General features: G+C 40.0%; 1 protein-coding gene across 5 annotated transcripts; it reads right to left on the reverse strand.

The window, feature by feature from the left end:
- Nucleotides 1-1,525: 1,525 nt before the first annotated feature.
- On the reverse strand, nucleotides 1,526-22,119 carry nfat5a (nuclear factor of activated T cells 5a). Of its 5 annotated transcripts, XM_081355530.1 has the most exons (14): nucleotides 21,828-22,119; nucleotides 21,242-21,306; nucleotides 16,382-16,510; nucleotides 13,197-13,734; nucleotides 12,218-12,401; nucleotides 11,932-12,122; nucleotides 11,675-11,847; nucleotides 11,440-11,574; nucleotides 11,142-11,194; nucleotides 10,908-11,040; nucleotides 10,053-10,127; nucleotides 9,857-9,966; nucleotides 7,457-9,731; nucleotides 1,526-5,914 (listed from the first exon to the last, which is right to left on the reverse strand). In XM_081355530.1, exons 3-14 carry the CDS (start codon nucleotides 16,437-16,439, stop codon nucleotides 5,694-5,696), a joined length of 4,146 nt encoding a protein of 1,381 aa, XP_081211656.1. In that variant the 5' UTR covers nucleotides 16,440-16,510; nucleotides 21,242-21,306; nucleotides 21,828-22,119; the 3' UTR covers nucleotides 1,526-5,693. The 5 variants fall into 5 exon arrangements, with proteins under 5 accessions (XP_081211656.1, XP_081211654.1, XP_081211655.1 ...); XM_081355528.1 differs by lacking the exon at nucleotides 21,242-21,306; XM_081355529.1 differs by having other exon boundaries at nucleotides 21,242-22,119.
- Between the last annotated feature and the right edge of the window lie 759 nt (nucleotides 22,120-22,878).

Consider the following 22,878-nt stretch of genomic DNA (forward strand, 5'->3'; position numbering starts at 1 on the left):
AATTAAGAAACGAGTAAGTGAGGAAACGAGTAAATGAGGAAACAAGTAAGTGAGGAAACGAGTAAGTGAGTAAATGAGGAAACGAGTAAGTGAGGAAACGAGTAAAAGAGGAAACAAGGAAACGAGTAAGTGAGGAAACAAGGAAACGAGTAAGTGAGGAAACGAGTAAAAGAGGAAACAAGGAAACAAGTAAATGAGGAAACGAGTAAGTGAGGAAACGAGTAAATGAGGAAAACAGTAAATTAAGAAACGAGTAAGTGAGGAAACGAGTAAATGAGGAAAACAGTAAATTAAGAAACGAGTAAGTGAGGAAACGAGTAAATGAGGAAACAAGTAAGTGAGGAAACGAGTAAGTGAGGAAACAAGGAAACGAGTAAGTGAGGAAACGAGTAAAAGAGGAAACAAGGAAACGAGTAAGTGAGGAAACGAGTAAAAGAGGAAACAAGGAAACGAGTAAGTGAGGAAACAAGGAAACGAGTAAGTGAGGAAACGAGTGAGCTGTGAGAATTTTGACAGAAGGACGGAAAATCTCCTGAATGTGGCACCACCTCAAAACAGCTTCCCAAGACCTGCATGAGACCTCAAAACCTCCACTTCATCTTCAACTGGAAGCCAATGGCTAGTCAAGGCTGGATTGAGAGCTCGTGAACCAGTAAAGAAACCATTTATTAGCTTTATCTACTGAAAGAATGTGCCAAAGACCATAAGGATATGGAAGATAAGAGATCCGACAAGTCAACATGTCCCAGTCTAGCATTGGATGGTGTCGGGTGTGTTCGTAGGAGACGACTGGAGTGTTTCATACCAAACACAAGCGTGGCTCTGTTACACACAGCATGGGAAACATCATGGGATTGAGGACACTGGTGCTGGAAGGATCTACAAAGTTGCTGGCACTTTGAAAATGGGCCAATCCATGGATATCCTGCTGAACACAATGTAGCAAATTATGGAGGATTTGTTTGGAGATCAAATATGTATTTCCAGACATGATAATGATGCTCATGCAACAAAGCTGCGCACAATGAAAGTGTTCATGCTCAGCATTTCGAAATCTCAGTTTCCATTGAAAACCTTTGGGAAATTATAAATCTGAATTGTGAGAAGTCATGCAGGGCTTCCAATGAAGCTCAACTCTGGGAAGAACTCGAGGAGGATTGGGAAGAAGTTACGTTTATTGAGTCGATGCCCAGGAGAATGGATGCTGTACACAAAAACAAGGGAGAACCAACAAAATATTAATCACTGATTACATTGTAGTCAACATATGCTTTATTTCCAGTGAGCTTTTTTTCCCCTATGCCTTTGCATAATACAATAAAACTGGAGAAATGCTGGAGTTTGCCAAATCATTTTGTCAATTTAATAACTTAACCAAGTTTAGAGTATATTCATCTTCCCAATATGACACTCATATTTTGATTGTTTAATAGAACCTGAAGTGTCATTAAAAGTGCATATAGTGTGTGTGTCAGAATTATGTATGATTTACACCTATAGCAAAACATACAAGACACAAGGGAAAGAACTTCATATCTATCTTTATTCATATAGCAGCACATCTTACAGAAATATAACTGCAGGAGTATACAAATGTACTGATTAAAGCAAAAACAAAAAAACATCAGATGTCATTAGTTCACGATACTGAACATCATTCTTGCACACTCATGAATGAACAGTTGAATCCCAATAAACAGTGGTTCTGAACCAGGGGGCCAGTAGGGGGCGCCAGCCGACTTACAAAGGACCAGAGAGATGGCTTATTTAAAATAAGTTATAATAAATGTCATTTAAATGTGGAAATAGGACGTGCAATGCACCACTTGAACACCAAAACACAATGTGGAAATTTGGTCCAAGCTAACCAACACCTCCACTGTGGAACTGACCGATTCAAGATCAATCCCATTAACAACTGTTGTTGGTACACACAGTTCTTGAAAACTCTGAAATCACAAAATTAAGCAGAATTATAGATTTGAATCCGCCAACACTCCTAGTGTAAGGGAGGGGTTGAGAACCACTGTCCTGTCACAACTTTAAAAGCAGTGGACATTAATCACATCAAACAAAAGCAAACAAAATTAAAAAAATGTGTACAAAGAGTGCATTTAAAATGTGCCCCTCACACACACACACACACACACACACACACACAACAGCTGGTGATTGGGGTAAGCGCTCTTCAAACCTCTTTTAATTTAACATTTACTAACAAAAGTTCTTCAAAAACCCACTGCCCAAACAAACAGAAAACCTGTAATCACTGAGATCAACAATCTCTAAACCTTGATCTTACAAATGTCAAGAGGCAATAACCACCAGTGGAGGAGAATGTCAATGTTTTAAATACAATTAAAATAAAAGTGAGTTGAGGCTGCATAGCAGTTTCATGATATAAATGTTCAGATGTATTTGAGACTACACTTACAGACTGGTTAAAGACAATTTGACCAGACAATGTCAATTACAAACCAAAACCAAACCGTAGTCTTTTACTTGTGGATTAAGAACTAGTAATCACTACATCTAAGTATTTCATTATATACAAAGGTCCTTTAGAAGTTAGAGGAAAGGCTTGCAAAGGCACAAAGTACTTTCAATCAAAAAGCACAATATGATGGAAAGTAAAAATAGAAATCAACCTCTTTAAAATGTTAATGATGGATTTGTGCAGAAATATGATTTTGACATAAGCTGGAGCATCAGTACCCAAAAAAAGAACAAGAATGGACAAATGACTACTTTAAATCAAAAGACATTGATTTTGCTGCCTTGTTTTGAGAAAATATTCTTCTGAATTGGTCCTTAGGTTTGATGTAGAGTGAATATGTCCTACACCATGAGGTCAAACACACACATTCTTCCAGTCCCAGTTTTCTTGTTTTATGGCTTTGCATGAAACCCAAGTTCCAGAACATTAGCCTAAATATCGAACTAAGAAACATCCAGATCATATTTCACCCCAAAATCAAACTAAAAACTCTATTTTCATTACTAATAAAAAACAAAACAATACTGTAATAGCCATGAAAATCAGATTCAGTACAACAAACAGTACCAATATGTATATTTACTGTACTTAACGATTTAACTTAATAATCTTTTTTCATATTACAATAAGATTTACTAGGCTAAAAAGAATTGCATGTGCTCAACTATCAGCTGTTTTGTTTTTTGATTTTGGGGTGGAATATGACACAAGAGTTACACCCTGTGTGAGGTTCACCCACAACCAAAACCAGCCTCTTTTTTTTAATAGTTTAGAAACTGACAATATTTGAATTTCACTTACCAAACGAATAACAATCTCCATTTTGTAACAAAACCCATCATTTTCACCGCTCTGAATATTGACATATGAAGTACAGTACTGCAAAAGGGACAATTCACTTTTACATGTTTAAAATGTACACAGTACATTTGGAAATTCAGTCTTACAAAAATACTGTATGTACGCCTCACCTGCAGGTGAGATATTATGTTTCACTACAAAGAGAGCACGCTTTTAACAAACTGCTACCTCACAAAGGAACAGCACACGTGAAACAGCCGATCTACTATTTACAATTTGTTATGCAAATTTTACATAAAGCATTTTTATTTTATTTTTTTAAAGAAAAGAATTTAAAGAACAGGTATGACGTAAAAAATAACTGACTCATCAAAGCAAAGGAGTTTATGGAGATTTTAAATAGAACTGCCTCACATTATGTTTGCATGAGAAAATATTGTCAATGCAAAAGTTGCTTCTTAGAATAGAGTACGTCGAAAATATGTTAAGTCTTAAAAAAGCTTTTAAAAAGACTGCATGTGTCTACGAACAAGTAAAATGTAAAATAAATGTGATTTAATAAAATATTCTGAGCAATGATCTCCTTGGTAAGGGTGAGACAGGGAAACTACAATGCTCCAAAATGTAATTATAGCACAAATAATTAACAGCTCAAACCATTTAAAAACTGAACAACCCATTCGTATCAGTCATGACAAAATGTAGCAGCATTCTGTCTATATTAAACCCTGTACGAGTCCCTAAACCAGCGTACACTGCGCCAAGAGAAATCTTCCAGTTCTGAGCGATATGAGCTTTCGTTTTTAAAACTTGAATTACGAGATTGTCGTGCAGTGATGGTATGAAGCAATCTCTTGCTCATAGCTTGCTTTAAATCTTGGGATTTTCTCTGATTTTCACTGGGCCTTGACCCTATCTGATCATAGATGGGGTTTATTGTAACTTGGGGGGGGGGGGGGGGGGGGGTTGAATGCAAACCAATTCCTTCTTAAACCCTCATGGAAAATATGGCCCAAACTACCATTTTAAGCTGCCCAAAAAACACTCATAGCTGTGATAGTTCACATCAGCAATAAATATCCTGTCATTATTTCTCACACTCGTGTCTTTCAAAGTATGTATGATCTTCATTCTTCTGTGGAACACAAAAAAAAAAAAGGAGAAATTCTGAAAAATGCTCTTTCTGAATCACTCAATGGCTGAAAGCTGTCAAAAATCCTTTAGAGGATCCTTGGTAACTCTTAAATCTCATTAAAGCAAAATATCTTCAATTTATGTTTTGTTTTTTGAGTACCAGAGATGAGAGAAGGTCATACGAGATCGGAACGACATGATCCACCACCACAACCAACCCTCTCCCAAGCTTGTGCTTATTTGAATAATCTCCATGAACCACATATAATTCAAAATCAAAAACATAGCTGCATCTTATATAGTACGAACAGCAACATGTCTTTCTGCTGAGCACGCACACAAACACATCGTAGACCCTCTGCTGGATGATAATACAATCAGTTCACATATCTCAATGGCAATGTTGCACATTTTCACATCCCTGATAGGAATTCATGTCTACAAGTTGGACCTCTTGTTCATTTAAATAAAATAAAATTACATAAAAACTAAAACAGAGGAAAAGAGTAGGAGTGATTGAGCATCTTCACTGTAAATGTCATGAGAAAACAGAGAGATTAGGTGGACATGACAAACATTCAAACACACACACAAAAATAAAACATTAAACATGGCTCATAAAATAGGCTATATTCAGAAAAGAGACACTGAAGAGTAATGAAACACATTTTTTTTAGAAAAGCATTATGACTATCAAAACATGAAAAGCTTCATCAGCCAAGTAGACACGTATGGGTTACAAAGCTAAAAGGGAGAATCTCCGGTTACGGTAGAAACTCCCTAAAGTGCTAAATATATTTCAAATTCATTCACAATGTATTAGTATCTCAACGGCAACAGAGAGTTTTTGATTTAATATTGTACTAGGTTGGTTTCTACTAAAAAAAAAACAGATTAACAGTGGCAATAAATGGAGGAGATTCAACTGGAAGTCAAGAACACAATACAAAGTAGCAAAGTGCCAATATACTTAATGGCTTAATGGGTCACATGATATGCTGACATGCCAAACAGTGGCCTCAATAAAGTGGACCCTTTTATGTCCATTAAGAAAAGGAGCCGTGGCGAGATCCATAGCTAACATGTCCCGCCAAAACAACACATTACAAGCTTTCAGAAACATAGATATAAGTGAAGACCCCCAACTGAGACGACCCTTAGATAAGTTTAGATAATACAGACATAAGACGCAAGATGTAAAGGAACACGACAAGCAGTGAGGACGGTGGTCTACTGAAGTGAGGTTTCTAACTACTCATCTTTAATGGTCCAAGAAATCCCTAGGAAGCGTCTTTCCCTGCTCCTGAAAACGTTCCAGAAGTTCGTCTATCTTGTCGTCAAGGTTGTTGGACTGGTCCAGTAAGGTCTGAATCTGCGCATTATTCTGAAGCTGGGTCTGATTCTGATCCGAACCAGGGTGACCCATGGTGACGAGCTGATCTGACAACGCCGGACCAGGAGAGTTTATTAGCTGTCCACACTCTAATAAAACACAGAAAGATTAGGCTTTTTGAGGCCGTGAAATAAAGCCAATTTAGAAAGTTAATGCAACATATCTGAAGGTGTACACATTGATTCATGAGAAAATAAATGTAGGACAGACTTGGTTTTAACCATCTGGAATTTACTGGATCATTAAATGTTCATTCAACAGAGGACGACGACTCCAATACCAGAACCCACTTTTCAATAGGGACTAGGTCAGGGGTGTCCAGTCCTGCTCCTGGAGGTCCACTGTCCTGCAGAGTTTAGTTGCGAACCCCAAAGCAACACTAATCAAGGTCTCACTATAAAGGTCATACAAGAAACTTCCAGGCAGGAGTGTTGAGGCAAGTTGGAGCCAAACTCTGACGAACAGAAGCCCTCCAGGAGCAGGTTTCGACACCCCTGGGGGCCAGTTGCACCAGCTGGACATACACCCGGTCGTTGGACTAAGCTTAACGTAAAAAGCACTTTAAGTCCTGCGTAGAATTAATACCTGTTGCGCCATCTTGGAGTAACGCACGTCTGAGACTAAATCTTACGCCTATTCAAAGGTAGGTGTAAAGTGAGAAGTCTTTACTTGTTGTTTCCATGGTGAAAATAAAGATAAATAAAAACGTTGGACAATGGCCAAACGTTAAGACAGCACCAACAAGAGACAGAGAACTTATTGAACTTTTGTTTCAGCAGGGTTGAATTGTTAGAATTAATCAACGAGTTATCACCACAGTTACGACATGTAACAGACAGATTCCCTAGTCCACCCTCAGCTTCATTTACTGCCGCTGTTATCTTTTGCCACTGAATTGTTTTGCTTGCATACCAAAATATGCACATGCTTAATTATTTTTCTTGTTTCACAATCTGAGTAATTCAATTTTCTTTTTTTGGCTCAGCAGTCATTTTTCATCTATTCGTTGGAGTAAATTCAAATTTGTAACCATAGAATTGCGAACGGCATCAGTGTATCAGTGCGGTAGAACATGTCAGGGTGTACGCGCATCGTCTACGCTAAGCGTAGCTGCGCCTAGTCGTAGTTTTAGATGGTGCAACAAGTGTAAATATTCATTGGAAAGCTGGAAGTAACTAAGTCCAGCATAGAGCTTACACCAAACTTCTTTACGTCCAGCTGGTGCAACCGGCCTCTGGATTGGGTCAAGGACAAAATGATCTTTCAGAACATCTCAAAATGACCCAATGGTATTTTTATTCTGCAGTCATTTGCTAAGATTTTAACTCTGATTTATTGTTGACTTAATAGCACTGGCCATTGGGAATCACTTCTGAAGAGGGTTTTTGACCCCTCACAACTGCATTTCTCCCTCATCTAACACCTAATTCAACTCACCAGCTCACTAAATAGAGACTGGAAGACTTAAATTAGGTGTGTCCAATGAGGGAGACGTGCAAAATGTGCAGTGATGAGATGTCCCCAGGACTGCTCCAAAGCATGACGCAATAGTACCCCGTTTTTCCCCCTAAAATCTATTGTTATTTGCTATGACTGCAACTCTAATTGCATGTTGACTTAATTGCACTTACCACTGGGAATCTCAAAGAGAAAAAGGCCTGCTTGTCCTGGCTGTCCAGGCTGGCTGAGAGTTCCCCCAATAGCGGTCTGAAAGAGTTGGCTGGGCGGTTGCTGAGGGGTGGTGGGAGTGGAGTTCTGTAGGCCGCTCACTGCCACACCACTCTGTCCACTGAATATAGTGGCCGCTGCCGCAGTCGGAGACAAGTCTTGAGAGCTTACACCACCTTGCAGGGCTAAAATTGCTGACTGAGGCAAAAAATTGTTGACAGAAGGTTGGTCTGTAGGAGAGACAGGGGTTACGCTGGTGGCACTGGGGACAACCTGCATAGGTTGCTGATCCTGGAAAAGTTCTGTCCGTGTTGAAGGCATACTGGCAGACGAGTCACTCACAATGGTGCTCTGGTCTTGAAAAGACATGGGCTCTCCCGAGTCTTGTTGGGCAACATTCACAACACTGCCTTGCGGAAAAATAATTGATGGATTCTGAGTCGACTGGGCTGCCGGAACGGTAGGTTGGTTTGAAGGGTTGTTCGCAGTAACGTTTTCAGAGCTGGGAACAACTTGCATGGGTTGCTGCTCCTGAAAGATATTTTCTGGGAGGCGGTCACTTCCTAGTGAAGTTTGGTTCTGACCACTGAATAGCAGAGCCTGGGGCAGATCATGGGGATTAATGGTTGCGGTACAGAACAATATGCCTGTCTGCGTTTGTTGCTGATTTGGAGATATTGTGGCAATATTTGGGAAAAGAGGGGCTTGTTGGGGTGTTGCCATCTGTTGCTGTTGGGGAGCCTGTTGTTCCATTGGGGTGGACAACTGTGTTTGTCCCTGAAAAAGTGAGACTGTCTGAGCGTCTGTTCCAGAAGTCTGCAGGGGTGTGAGGAAAGTTATCTGTTGCTGCTGCTGCTGGTTCTGGTTATTATCCGATGGCAGCTGGCTAGGCAACACACTTTGTGTAATAAACAGGCTAGTTGAAGGAGCCTGCTGTTCTGTGGGTAGATTGCTGCTTGTCAGCATTGTCATGGTACCAGGAAATAAGGCTGCTTGAACCTGTGGTGACTTTGTGGATCCAAAGAGTACTGTCTGCGAGTCTTGTGTCTCAGTCAAGGGGTTATGACTCTGAAAGAGCGGCTGAGGAGGTGAAGGTTGAGAGGATGGCTGCTGCAGAAAGCTAGATGTCTGAATGGTCATAAGACCTCCAGTCTGTTGGAAAAGTGCAGACTGCTGCTGTAACTGCTGCTGGGGTGGGTTCTGGAGGAAGCCTTCTGAGGGCTGCGATAGAGTATTCGTCTGTGAGGAGCTTTGCTGTTCGCTGGTGAAGCTCGGTGTGCACTGCATTGGAATCTGTGTCTGCAAGAGCTCTGACTGCAAATGTTGCTTTAGGTTCTCTAAAACTTCCTGATGCTGAAGAGTTTCTAAATTTATCTGATGCTGTTGCTGCTGTTGAAGATTATCAATTACTTTTTGATGCTGCAGAGTCACTATTGAACTTTGTTGCTGTATGTTCTCAAGAACTTTCTGGTGCTGATGTTGATGCTGTAGATTCTCCAAAACTTTGTGTGTTTGCTGCTGCTGCTGAATGTTGCCAAGAGCCTGTTGCTGGAGGTTTTCCAAGACCTTCTGATGTTGCTGTAAATTTTCAAGGACTGTTTGTTGATGCTGTAGATCCACAAGTGCCTTCTGTTGCTGTTGATGTAGATTCTCCAGTATATTCTGCTCTTGCTGCTGCTGTTGCTGGTTGGTTAGAGATGTCTCATTTCCACCCAACCTTAAACTGTTCATGTTTTCCTGGACGTGTTGCTGAAGGCTCTCCGCAGACGGCGCTGGGCTATAAAGTACAGAGTTTAGCTGCTGTTGTGCTTGCAGCTCTCTTACTGCTCTCTCTAGCTGTGCAACCCCATCCTGGGGCAAAAGCGCCTGAACCTGTGGCTGCTGGGATGGAGGATTACGAGAGTCTATGCCAACCAACACCATTCCACTTCCATCCGTACTGTTGTCTTCTGGAGACAAAGTTTCTGGTGTTTCCCGCAAAAACTGCTGAGGGACCTGAGGGGGAACAGGCTGGAGAACCGTTGTGTCTTCTGACAAGGACACTTGGAACGATGCAGGGGAAGGAATGTCCTGCTTCTGAATGGTGGACAAGGTTTCTTGAGTCGTAAATATTTGAGCCGAAGACTGTGGTGAGTCGACAGGTTGGAGAGCCACAGGGCTTGGAAAAGACTTGGTGGCAGAGGGAAGGACAGTACTTATCTCCAAGATTTGTTGGGTTGAACTAAGGGCCTCTACAGGCTGTATTGCGAAAATAAGAAAAGAATCTGTTAATTTTCATGCCCCATTCATAAAAACAGTAAAGGATTCCAAGGTTAAAACTGGAAAATTAACTCAAAAGTGATGGGCTTTAAAAATGATAGTACCTTAAAGATGTCTGAAGGTGTTGCGTTGCAGGAGACATCCATAGGTTCTTCTCGTTTGACCATAGGTAACAATAAGACATTGTTTAGACAACTGGTCTCTGTTTGCATTGCTGTAAACAAAGTCATGAAACATTTGAGCTCAAAGTTTAAAGCTGTTCGGCAGCAAAGCATGAAAATATATTTGATAATACCACACCTTTTATCTGCTCTTCAAATGTACAAGCCTTGACTGTGGCTGGCAGTTCTGACTTCACTGGTAATTCAACTTTCTCTGTATGAAGAGAGTTAAAATAATGAATGATGACATCATCTACTAGTGCAGAAGTGTAATCTTATACTTTGTCCCATAAAGGGGTGTCACCAAAACAAAATTTCACAAGGTAAACTGAAGATACTTGATAGCAATATTCACAAAAACAATAGCCTGTAATCTTTAGCCAAAGATACTAAGACATTGTTTTGATGTATTTTGTTTCAACTAGCAGCTGCAGCACTACAATTCATCCTGCATTTCTGTTGCCTGCTCTGTCAGAGAGCATTCAGGAGCAAATGTACCAATACTATAAAACTGGACACTCCAGGAGAGTTACAAAGCACCATCAGCATGACCAAATTAATCTTCATGAGCTAAGTCTCAACTATAGAAAGATTCAAAATTCCATACCTATTTTACCAAAGTAACTTTGCTTGATGTACCCAAGTATACTTTACCCAACTTACCCAAGCAAGACATGCATGGCTCACCATCTTTTGTTGGTCCTGCAAAACATTCCTTTCAAAAAAGGCCAAACAGTATCCCTAACCCCACTCCTAAAATAAAACCCAAATGATTGGTTGTTTAAGCCCCTAACCACAGGCATTTCCAATAAAATAGGACAGGTTCCAACTCTACAATAAGACACGTTTTTATTGTAAAGTACTGCATGTCTGGGACTTTACAAATAAGAAAATGACACCTCTTGCTTACAGTCAACACATCCTTACAATTTTTCTAATGAACTTCTGAGCTGGATACCGGTTAATATTATAAACATATCCTCTCTTCACCAACCTGTAAGCGGAGTGTAGGTAAAAGGCTGTAGATCATGCGTTCTCCCTGCGTTTGTCACTACGGCAATCCCAACAGAGACTGGGGCGGCCACTGTCTGGTCAAGATATGGGGGAACCTTCACCACTAGATGATTCTGGATCGAATTATGTTGAGAAGATGCTTTAGACAAGATATTTTTGAATGATAAGTATTTTTACTAGAACTAAATACTGTAATGCCATGTCTTCCACTTGCCTGATGGAAAAGTTCCATGTCAATTTCTGCTTCAGCTTGCCAGCCACTCTCATCTGGAAAGAAAAATTAAAACAGGAAGGAAAAAGATGTACTTGGCAAAACACTCCACATATGTTGGACAGATAAGGTGTAGGAGTATGTTCATCATACTAAGCAAGCTAAATGTCATGTGTCATTGCAATCTGAAAGGTGACAGCGCAACAAAAGTATGCAATGCTATCCCATCATTGCCATGTGGGGCATTATGTTAATACCCAGTATAAAGTTTTATGGTATAAGATGTCCTTGCATGCAGTACCTGTAGAATTTTCCTGAAAAAGAACTTTGGTTCCTTTGAGAAAGTTCTTGCCGATGATAAAGACCTCCTCTCCTCCTGCGACAGAACAACTGTGAAGACTCTTCTTAAGGATTTCTGGCACTCCAGCAGGTTGAGCTGAAAATGTGACACAAAGAATATAGTTACAACCACTGACAGATGTGGAAAATAAAATCCCATAATATAAAATCTATACCCTGCTACCCTTTGCACTTACTACATAAGATAGGAGAGGAGAGTGTCTGAAGGGTTAGGACAGATCCGTCAGGTCTTGGGATGTTGACTCTGAAGGCCAACCGAGCTCGAGTGCTCTTCTTTTTGGAGCCAGCAACCCCTATACGAGCTTCGACATCGGCATTCCTCAGCTTCAAGATTCCCACACAGTCCACGCTGCCAACACACATCACATTACACTTCACTAAACAAAAACACATTAACTGTAAGTGATTAGACAACAGTCGGAATATTCCTTACGGTAAGGTCATAGAGCTGGTCGGCTCAAGGTTCACTTCAATAACTGTGGTCCCCTCGATATCCACTTCCTTACATGCCGTCGTGTTGCGCCCCGTCACTCTGCAGGCTTGATAAAACCCATGAGGCTTCACGCGTCCAGCATCATTAGCCACAAATACTTGGAGCACCACTGGTTCACTGACTCCCTCTAACTGATGTACCACATATAGAAACATTACCATATAAACTGTATTACTTCCATAAATGCATATTTGTCCGGATAATATCATGTTTTTTAAATTCTTACTTTGATTGTAGGGAATCCTTGCTGGGTACGGTCTTTGACGGATCCTCTACTTCCCTCTGTGAGGTATCGTGCTCTATGCTGTGTCTCTGGCTGAATCAAAATCTTCAGCTCCTTCCCTTCGCTCTTCTGTGGATACTGAATGGAGAGAATCCCCCCTTTCTGATTGTTTGACACTTCCAGGGAGCTAAAGGTAAAATTCAAGAAAGCAATTCAAACATCTTCTATGACCTTTTTAAAATGAATGTTGAATTTTTTTGAGGCGCAAATAGGGCCGCGCGATTAATCGCAATTTGGCAACGCGATTTGGCAAAGGCTGTGATTATTTTATGTGCAGCTTGTCAGTGCAGCGGCTGATCGGTAGTAAATGCTGCTCCATCTGAACGCCAGAGGGCGTCTCACACACACACACACACACACACCACATATCCCTCTGAACACCAGAGGGCGTCTCACACACACCCGCCAAATATGCCCCGCCACAGAAGTACGATAACACATATCATTCCTATAGCTGTAGCCGAATAAACAGAAGATTGAAATGCTTTGATTGATTAAACATGACTAACAAACACACGACTGCCTTATTCTGTGTAAGAACCACATCATCTCGCAGAAGGATGAGCTCAACTGTCCTTATGAAGTGAGTTTGGAGTGAAAGCATGTTATTAAATGTCTTTTGTTGGACAAGAGGCTCATAAATGCTTCTCATGTTTGGAAAGATGTTTGACGCGTGTTGCTTTTTCAAATGGACATTATAAGTGACTCAAACTCACAGTGCTTTCAGAGTAAGCAGCGTTTACAGAGCCGATCATCAATGACAAGCTGCGCATAAAAAAATAATTGCAGTCTTTGTGATTTGATAATCGCGATAAGCCAAATCAGTTTAAGTGCGATTTCATGTAAATTGCGATTAATACTGCAGCCCTATTCATATTGTATTTTTTTGTGGCGCAAACTTAGAAAATGTAAGGACACCAACCTCACTTTGGGTGTGACTTTAGTGTCTGAACCCAGTTGTGAAAGAACAAAGTGTGGCGCTTTAGCGCTGTCTGCATCAAACACATCCATGCCGGCTTCCTCGCGGGCCGCGGGTTTCGGCCCCGGCCGCTGCCGAGGAGTTCTCTTTCGAGATTTTCTGGGCACTTCAGTGTTGTCATTGTACGAACTGCTGCTGCCCATGCTAAAGTTGGACACCGAGTCGTCCATCCACATGCTGCCGCTCTGCTCCGAGTCCGGGTTGGGGGGCAGATCATCCTGGCAGGACATCCGGCTGTCGTCGAGCAGATCCTCGGGAGGCGGGGAGATGCTCAGGACGGTGCGGCGCTTCGAGGGGGTCGCCTGGCTCTCGCCCGCAGCTGAACCGGGCTCCACACCCACTCTCTCGGGCACCCCCTCGGGGGCGGGCCCGAGCCTGGACGCCTGCTCCTGGGCGGAGGTAGCAGAGAGCATGCTGGGACAGGAAGGAAGGGTGCTGAGTCCTCCAGGGGAGGAGGCAGCGGTGCAAGTGGCGGCAGCATCTGTATGTGCACAATGCAGAACGGTTAAAAACCGGTCCCTTTAAATCTGGCTAGCAGTCCCGATCAAGCAGTGAAACTCGACATGGTGTCTGGGCAATGCCCTTTACCTGTTTTGAATGTCGTGGTATTAAATTGCTAATTAAAGTAAGCCTAATTAAGCGTATGCATTGTCCAATACCTTATTTCTTTCATGTTATTTTGTATGATGGCTCAATAACTGAATCCTACCATAAAAAAAGCAAAAAATAAACATGCATAAGGGGTATACAGAGCATCTGTTGTCACTTCTGCATAACCCAGAGCTGATCTATTCAAGCCTTTCACAGACAAGTTCTAATGGCCAATGATAACTCTGAGAGTAATGCATGCCGATTGGGCGAACTGGTACTGGTTGATGACAACCCAGAGCTGATCTATTCAAAACAGCCTCTCTTAGACACATAATATTGGACAATGAAAATTCTGAGGTGTTGACTAATGCATGCCAATTGGACAATTTGGTTGGGACTGAGCGTAGCCATGGAGACAGAATAAACAAGCTTCTGACCTACGAAGCAGAGAACTGCAGACCATTTTATATGCAGACTCTCCCTGATTCAGAGGGAACTCCCTGGAATAAAAACGACAAATGACAGCGAATAAACAATAAGTGCTGGTCATCCAATGTAGATATCTGCAAATTCTGGTCAGAATCATGAGCAAAAAAAATCATCATTTTCATAAAAACATCTGTTTTTATAAATTACTAATTTATTGGGCCAGTTTTGGTACAGTTTTCAGTTTTCTCACTGTCTTAGTTTGGTGCTGGATTTGGTTGACCTCAAATTTATTGATGCATAAACAGATATTTGTCTGGGCTGCTTTGCTTAAAGATCCCTCAGCTTTCTGTCAAAACAGGAGGTAGTGTAACTGTAACATTAACCTGGCTACTTACTTGCAAATATATTTGCATTCAGAGTATTGCCTTTTAATTAGAACTGGGCAATATATTTGGTATTATTTTGTTGATGAAGCAAAGTTGTGAATATCAAAATGATTTTAAACAATCAACCAATTAAAAAAACAAACAAACAGAAATTTGATTAATTTCTGCAAATGTATTAAATTAACCAAAAGTATTTGTTTACAGTATCGCTCTAGGTTTACAGACATCCTTGTTTGGCATTGGATTTTTCATGTGCCAAATGATTTAAAGAGGACCAATTATTATTATGTCCCTTTTTATTTAATACAAGTCTCAGGCATCCGTTTCAGCTCAAAATACCCCACAGTTCATTTATTATACCATGCCCAAAATGCCATTTGGATGAAAGCAAAAACATGCTGTTTTCATGTATCTTTAAATGCAAATGAGCTGGTGCTCCCAGCCCCCATTTCCAGAAGTGGGCGGAGCCTTTACAGCTCATGCTTCAGATAGTCGGGCAGCAACAAAACAGATTAAACACATTAGGTAATTTCTGCATTCCACTGCGCTGCTTTTTCATTATTTTTCGATTTCGATTTATCTGCCAATATATCGATTATCGGCCTTTAAATATAAAGAATTATGAGTTATCGGCCAATTTTCATATCGGTGCATCCCTATTTAATACGTCAGCAAAGAGAAGTGAGGGAGAACAAGTCATGACATGTTGATTAAAGATTATGAAGTCATGAATTTTCATTAAAAAAAGCACAGATGAGTGAATCATTAAGAAATAAAACAATCAATTTTGATTTCATCCAGACTATTAAATACTGTACTAAGCATTATGCTGTTAATATGTATTGTTATATTGGGGGCATCAAATTATTTTTATATTGGTGCATTACATTTTTTTAAATTTACTTGACAACAATGGCTGTTGAAAAAACCTAAAAGATTTTTCCAGAGCAAATGCATCCATACACAAGACTGTAAATTTATGAATATAGAGTCAAAATAAATATTGGGTTTCTTTAGTTATGCTATATTGCCCAGCCCTATTCAGATTACAAGCCATTTTATCATTAGTTGAAAGAAGCCTTCCCAAAAAGAAGCGAAAAGATTAAGAGAAAAGCCTCAAATTAGGCCTAAAGCAAAAGATAAAAATAGACAAAGATAAAAATGTCTTCTAATGAAATTATTTTAGGTGTCATCTAATGTGCTGGACCGCTGCCAGCCAGTGAGTGCTGTTTATATTTCATTGACTGGCTTCAACCATAACAGGCCGAGACTCCAGAACATGCTCAGGAAATCACTCAACCTCAATAACAGGAAGCTCTTTTAACAGGTTTAATGGGATGGGTCAAGTAAAACACTCGAAACAAGTTCGTCTGCAAAATCTGAAATGACCAAAAGGAGTGAGAGAAAAAACATAACTAAAAACTAAAAAGGTCTGGATGGGTTTTAAAAGAGTGTGACATCAAGTGAAACGGGAAGCACGGGTCAGAAGCACTAGAAAGAAATGTGCACAAACCCACACAAATAAAGAAATAAATAAAGAAAGAAAGAAAAAAGATAATAACACACCACCAAAAGAGAAAAGTCTAGTAAAGATTCAGAGCCACACAGGAATCAGAGGAAGTTTAGCTTTACAGGCAGTCACACACACACACACACACACAGAGGCGAGTGGAGCGGATGATGAGGAGAGTGTGTGTAGCGTGAGCGCCGGAGTGTGTGTACCTGAGGCCAGGGCCGCAGCAGGAGGAGGGCCGGCCTCTCCGCCGCTCTTCTGGCTCATGGGGAAGCGGCTGTCCTGCTGAGCGACCGAGGGCAACTGCAGCTCTTTGGGGAGCAGGTCATACACTGACTCTGGAACAGAGAGGGCAGCCACAGAAACATTACACTTTAGAATATTACTAGAGTTAAAATAAAACAAAACAAAACTGCACATTCAAATGCAAAACCCGTGCATTCAATTTTTTGGTGTGTCAAGATTGTTAATTTAATGTCTTCCTGCTGACAAAAACCCTCTCAGTTGGCGGCAAAAATGGTGCAACGACACACTTGATCAAACCTGCACAAACCTCCCCAGAGCTGAGTGTGTGTGTGTGTGTGTTTATCAGCTGGAAACATCGTCAAAAGAAAGCTCAGCACTCGCTCAGATCAAGCTGAGCCTCTGGTGTTTGTGATGAACAATATGTAGATGTAGTGAGTAGAAGTGAGTGTTTCTGCAGTTTGCTGTTGTGTGTTCATGTAGTTCATTACGCTGTGTGTTGAAGCGTGCTTTATCAGGGTACTGATGCACTTACACAGTTTTATGCAATATCTAATTTTTATTGCATGCACATTAAGGAAATTATATTGTATCAAAGGACAATTGTTTTCAAAAGTTAATGCACTTTAAAGAGTGAATGTCATTCATTCCAATAAAAGCTGCTTGATTTGGTTCATGTTTCCTTGTTGCACTCGACTGCGCGCTCTTGTGGGCACAGGAGACAATACAGTCCACTTCTCTAACTTTAAGAACTGCCTTTAGAATTTGAATATAATTAAATTTTTGCCAATATTTAAGAAAGAAATTAAAATTTAGCTTTTCAGCCATTTTATAGCTTTTCAAGAACAATACAATATTGAGCAATAATGAATAATCTTGCAGCGTTCAGTGCTTCTGATTCTGAACAGCACTGAAAATGTTATAGTTTATTAATGGGTCCCAGTCTGTTTCAAAAGGCTGTGTTGACACTTGGCAGGTTTGGCTGGATTAAAACTAGCTCTGGTGCAGTTCGACTTAACTATGAGGGACCAAAGATATCTAAAATGACGTGATGTCATAAGATATGGACATAAAAAGCACAGAATGCTCAATAATTCTCCTCATAACAGCTCCGCTGCCCATCACAGCTCTGTACAGGCGTCAGAACCGCAGATCTTCATTCTCATTCTGTAACGTTGAGGAAAACTATCGTCATGTCAAACACACAGAAACTCAAAGGTCTTCACGGCAACCCGTCAAAATAAAAGCTCGGTTTAAAGCAACACTAAGGAACTTTTCCTCTTCGGTCGCCCTACAGGTTGGAAGCGGAATTGTCCATTACCGCTGTCGTAAATAATGTCGCCGCCCGCAGCCTACCGTCGCACACACACTCACTGTTTCTCCAACACCGGCACTGGAATGAACGATGTCCACAGACAAGGTAGAGTATGTTGCATGATTTCATGAAAGTATGATGTATTGCAACATCAGAAACGAAAAAAAAAAAACTAAATAATGGCTATTGTAACGCTTGACGTAAAGCAAGTCAAATTTGTAGTTTATTAAGTCTCATTGGAACTACAGAAACGCGACCCGATCTGGCAATCTTGCATAGTGCGGTTATAGCAGATAGGAGCGAATACAGAAGTGCCGTTCACCCTGTTACGACTTGATAAACCACTGAAACCATTTTGGAAACATTATTTTAACGTAAAAAATGTTCCTTAGTGTTGCTTTAACTTAACAGAAATATATTAGCTTTGTACAGTAGAATTTAGATATGTCTCAGTGTAGCCTAATGTCACTAACACTAATACAAATTCCTAATACACACTAATTATCATCAAAACTTTATTTTTTTTAAGAATAATCACAAATTTTCTTCCATGTTTTAATTTTAACAGTAAAGCTCATTGTGCAGCTCGTTGTGCTTCATTTCATATGATTAAAAGAAATTAAATTAATGTTTTATGTCTTCATTTGATTACCAGAGAAAACACAACACCGAATTTGAGAAATTCATAGAATTTTAAAAAAAAAATGTTGTTCAAGTTTAATAATTGTGTAAGTTTCATGATTTCAATTAATTACACATGGTTTTTGATAATACAATTTTTACACCACGTATCCGTAACGCCCGCTCCGCGACACTCGTAATTTTGACACTAGTAGTCCAAAGAGCACTGCCATATTAGCCAGCCAAATGTCTACATTTCACTAAAATATTGTCAGCAATTACAAACAGAAATTTGCCTCGTCTCATAGGCTTCATAATAAGGACAGTGGAGCGCTCACTATATATAGTTGTATGATATTAGTATTAGTGCTGATGAGCAGCAGATATTTAATAAGCGAGGAGGTGTTTATGATTGCCAGAGCTCATCGAGGGACGCTTGGCCCCCGGGGGCCCGTGTGTCTCCATCAGCATGTTGATGATCACAGCACTGCTGCTGATAGAGAAGCACTGAAACGGCTGGACCGCTCACATTACCTGGAAACCCTCGCCAAACACAACAGAGTTACTTCCCATAACAAAACAATACTCTGTTTTTACTGCCAAAGATTATTTCTGCTTGAGTGCACTGTACTCTGACCATCTATGAAGGGTTTTTCTTTCTTACGAACTTCATATTAATGTTTATATGCTTCATGGGGTACAAATTAGTGTCCCATTACATTAAAGTCCCCTGTGTTGAAAATCAAGTTTTTAATGTGTCTATGTGGTGTTTTTAATCTGCTTTAAGGCAAGCCATGTGTAAATTCATAAGTCGACAGCATTGCTGAGTATTTCCTCCTTAAAACTGCAGTGAACCAAAGACAGTCTCAAAAACACGCTTTGAAATCGCTGGTGTTTCTGACGTCACAAACTACCTTGTAACCAATCAGATCAACACGTGATCGTCAACCAGTGGATCTCTGAGCTGAGTGAGTGAGTGGAGGCGGGGCTCATTTGCATATTCATAGAACCGCGCATACTAAATGAGGCAATGGTGTCGAGTTTCATTCGAGATATTTTGAAGGAAAATTGTAGGATCATTAAAGACAGGATTATTTTTCCCCTGTTAAAAATGTAACATCACAGTTTAATAAGTAAAATAATCTCATATTTAAGTTAATAACTATGAAATCAACATTTGTCCCAAACCAGATCCTAAATCTTTAAATCTGCTACTTGTTCTGTTTTAATGATTTATATTATATGTTCCTATGTTTAAAAACATTGCTAGAAATCATCAAAAGTCAAAGTTTTAAAATGTGTTTACAAAGTGTTTATTATTTGCTGTGAAATAAAGTTGATATAAATATAAAAAACTGATAGAAAGTCAAACTGTGACACATAAATTCACAGCTATAATTAAGCTAAAATAACAGCTGTGTAAAAATGCCAAGGTGGACGAACAATACTTTGTGACTTTGAAGATCAATAATTGGACAAGCACTTTCAAGCGCTGTATTGTGTAGTGTCCACTGCATTCTGGCCCCGAGAGACACAGAGCTGGAAACGGGACCCTGGATCAACACTCCTACAGTAAACACAAGCCCTGCTGCCTGTAGTGAAGCTGAACTCCACATGTCCCGCATTCCTGCTATTTTAACACTCCGCATCCCCGGACGACACACAGATCGTGGGATCGTCCGATTCTCCTCGGCCAAGGCAACGTTTAATATCGCAGGGATTAAATCTGTTCAAAAGAATCCGACAGGACAGAGGAACTGCTCCTGAAGCTGGAAAGGAGGCCGAAGTGTCACACTGATTACACACTTCATCTGTGAACGCTGGCTGTGTGAAACCTCCACTGAACGCAGGTGGCACCACATCATGACAACACTCCTCTACAGAGCAGATCCTATAGGAACTATTAAACTCGCCTGTCACTACAAAGTTGGGTCGAGTGAATCGAGCACAAAAGGCCATGTGACCCGGGTCAAACAGCTTGAGACCTATTAATACACCAGCTTTAGTCATGTTCTGAAGACTCGCTCATGCTAGACTGGCCCTCGTGAAACATGGCGTCGTGGGTGGTGTCCAGGCCTCTGCTGTGCAATCCGGCTACATTTAATTGAAATTAACGTCTGTTTTCAACCCAAATCTTGACATTTCCAACTCTGACTGGAGGGCAGGATGTATATTAAAAGATATAATTCATTTATAATGTTAAAATCATTTTATATGGATTGATTGATATGATTGAAGAACCGAGTGCAAGTGCTGCAATGATGATGAAAGGAATTGCACAAAAAATTCTGTTTTTTCTTTTCTTTTTTTACACAAATTCTGTGTTTTTGTTTTTTCTGGTAATCAAATGAAGACATAAAACTTTAATTTATTTTAATCGTATGAAATTAAACTTTTTGTCTAACAACGTGACGACAAAGAGCTTTACTGTAAAGATTAAAACATGGAAGAAAAACTGTGATTATTATAATAATCACAGTTTTTCTTCCATGTTTTAATCTTCCTATTTAATCTTTACGATAATGTTTTTAATAATCATTATAAGTCCACACCACAACTACAATGCTGAACGTCACAGAGGAAAGACTCTGATCTTTTCATAAAAACACTGACAGCAAACCAGAATCCACAACTTTAAAGAGCTTAACACATTGTAGATTCATTGGTAAATCTAAAACATTTAGCCTAGTTTATATTCAAATCTGCATCATTATCGGCACATAAACCCCAAAAAGGGATGTTATCCACTTCCCATTGGCTCACCACAAGATAAATATGTTTCTGTTCCTATCATCCACATTACAGAGGACTGGCTTACTGTATAACTTTCCTCATCATCATATCAACATATGAACATCATATGCTCAAGTCAGGTCTGTTATGAGCTTACCTTCTGATGAGACCAACACTGCCAGCTATATTCAGCAACATGTTGCTGTCAAGCTCAATGTCTTGCTGTTGGCAGATGAAATATTAATTATGATAGGCGTGGATCAGTAGCATCATCCTTCATGGCACTAGTCCAACTTTTAGAGTTCTTCAAAGTCAGTGTATATAAAAAACACCACAACAACAGTGTGTGTCCGAAATACTGGTTTAGTGTTCGACAACAAACCTTGGTTGTCTCGGAGCCACGAGTCACTTATAATGTGTGTAAAGGTAAACAAACACACACCCACTCTCTCTCTCTCTTTCTCTTTCTTTCTCTCTCTCTCTCTCTCTCTCTCTCTCTCACACACACACACACGGACACGCATTTATATATAGACTTCCACACACACGCATACATAGACTCACACTTACACTCATACATATACACACATTTATAAATACACACAGCTAGCGCGTGCTCTCCTCTCGTGCTAAGTAACGTTAGCAATGCTTCATATTTATCCACAACTAAACGCCTCCGTGAAGACGCATGCAAACCTAAATGAATGGAGAAAGGACGCAGTATCATAAAAACACGTTCTTACCTTTGGAATAGAGTGATTTAGGAGAACTGGGGTCGATATCGGCGCTCAGGAGAGATATAAAATCAGAGGGCATGCTAGCATGCTAAAGCCTCATGAGATCAGAGGAAACGACTCTATCACTCTCGGCTTAAAGAGCAATGCATATAGAAAGAGAGATGCGTTCAATCATAAAATCCTTATAAAGGGTTTACAGCACATGTATAGTAGTGAAATTCACATTCAGGAACATTTTAATGTGTTTTTTTCTCCATCTGATTAGCTAGCCAGCCATTAGAGCCATTCACCTTTTTCAGCGACTCCTCCCCCCTTTCTGCGCATGCGCACGATTCCCGACTATATCTGACAGAATATTATTGTTCGACTGTTACTGACAAAGTAAGTGTTGAAACTGACTTTGTCTATCATATTATTATTGAGTCTATCTGAATTATTATTTGGATATGATTAGTTCCAATGGTTATTAGGCCTACTGTTCAGATAACTAAAATTGGTCCTGACTAATACATGTTATAGAGCGAATAGACCCAGTTCAAATAAAGCTTCATGCCATTCTCATTTGTCACAATATAAATCACTAGCCACTTTCACACATTAAACCTGTTAAATTACGGTTCAGTTGCTGGATCAATGTTCCAGACACACATGAGTTTCGGTTCCTCGCAACTGTCTGCTTTTTTTCGCCTTTTTTCACCTTTGTTGACATTGACTTTTGGCTAGCTTAGTTGGGGACATTACATTTAACATTTAATATCATTTTTAACAATAATATTGTTCTGCCTGCATTGACACTATTATACGAGAACTGAACTGAGCTGGACGATGACATCGCGGTTTACTCCAGAGCGGCTATATATAAATAAACTAAATTAATAACTTTTTTTTACAACAAAAATGAAACATCACTGAACTTACTTAAGCTGGACTGTGACGCTGTTTTCTTCTGGAAACAAACTTTATTGCATTATTTTCCTGTTATATCTGTAAAGCTGCTTTGAAACAATCTCTATTGTAAAAAGCACTTGACTTGACTGATAGTTTTTTATCAATTCAC

This window comes from Scardinius erythrophthalmus (assembly GCF_964197995.2).
Source record: "Scardinius erythrophthalmus genome assembly, chromosome: 24".
Lineage (NCBI taxonomy): Eukaryota > Metazoa > Chordata > Actinopteri > Cypriniformes > Leuciscidae > Scardinius > Scardinius erythrophthalmus.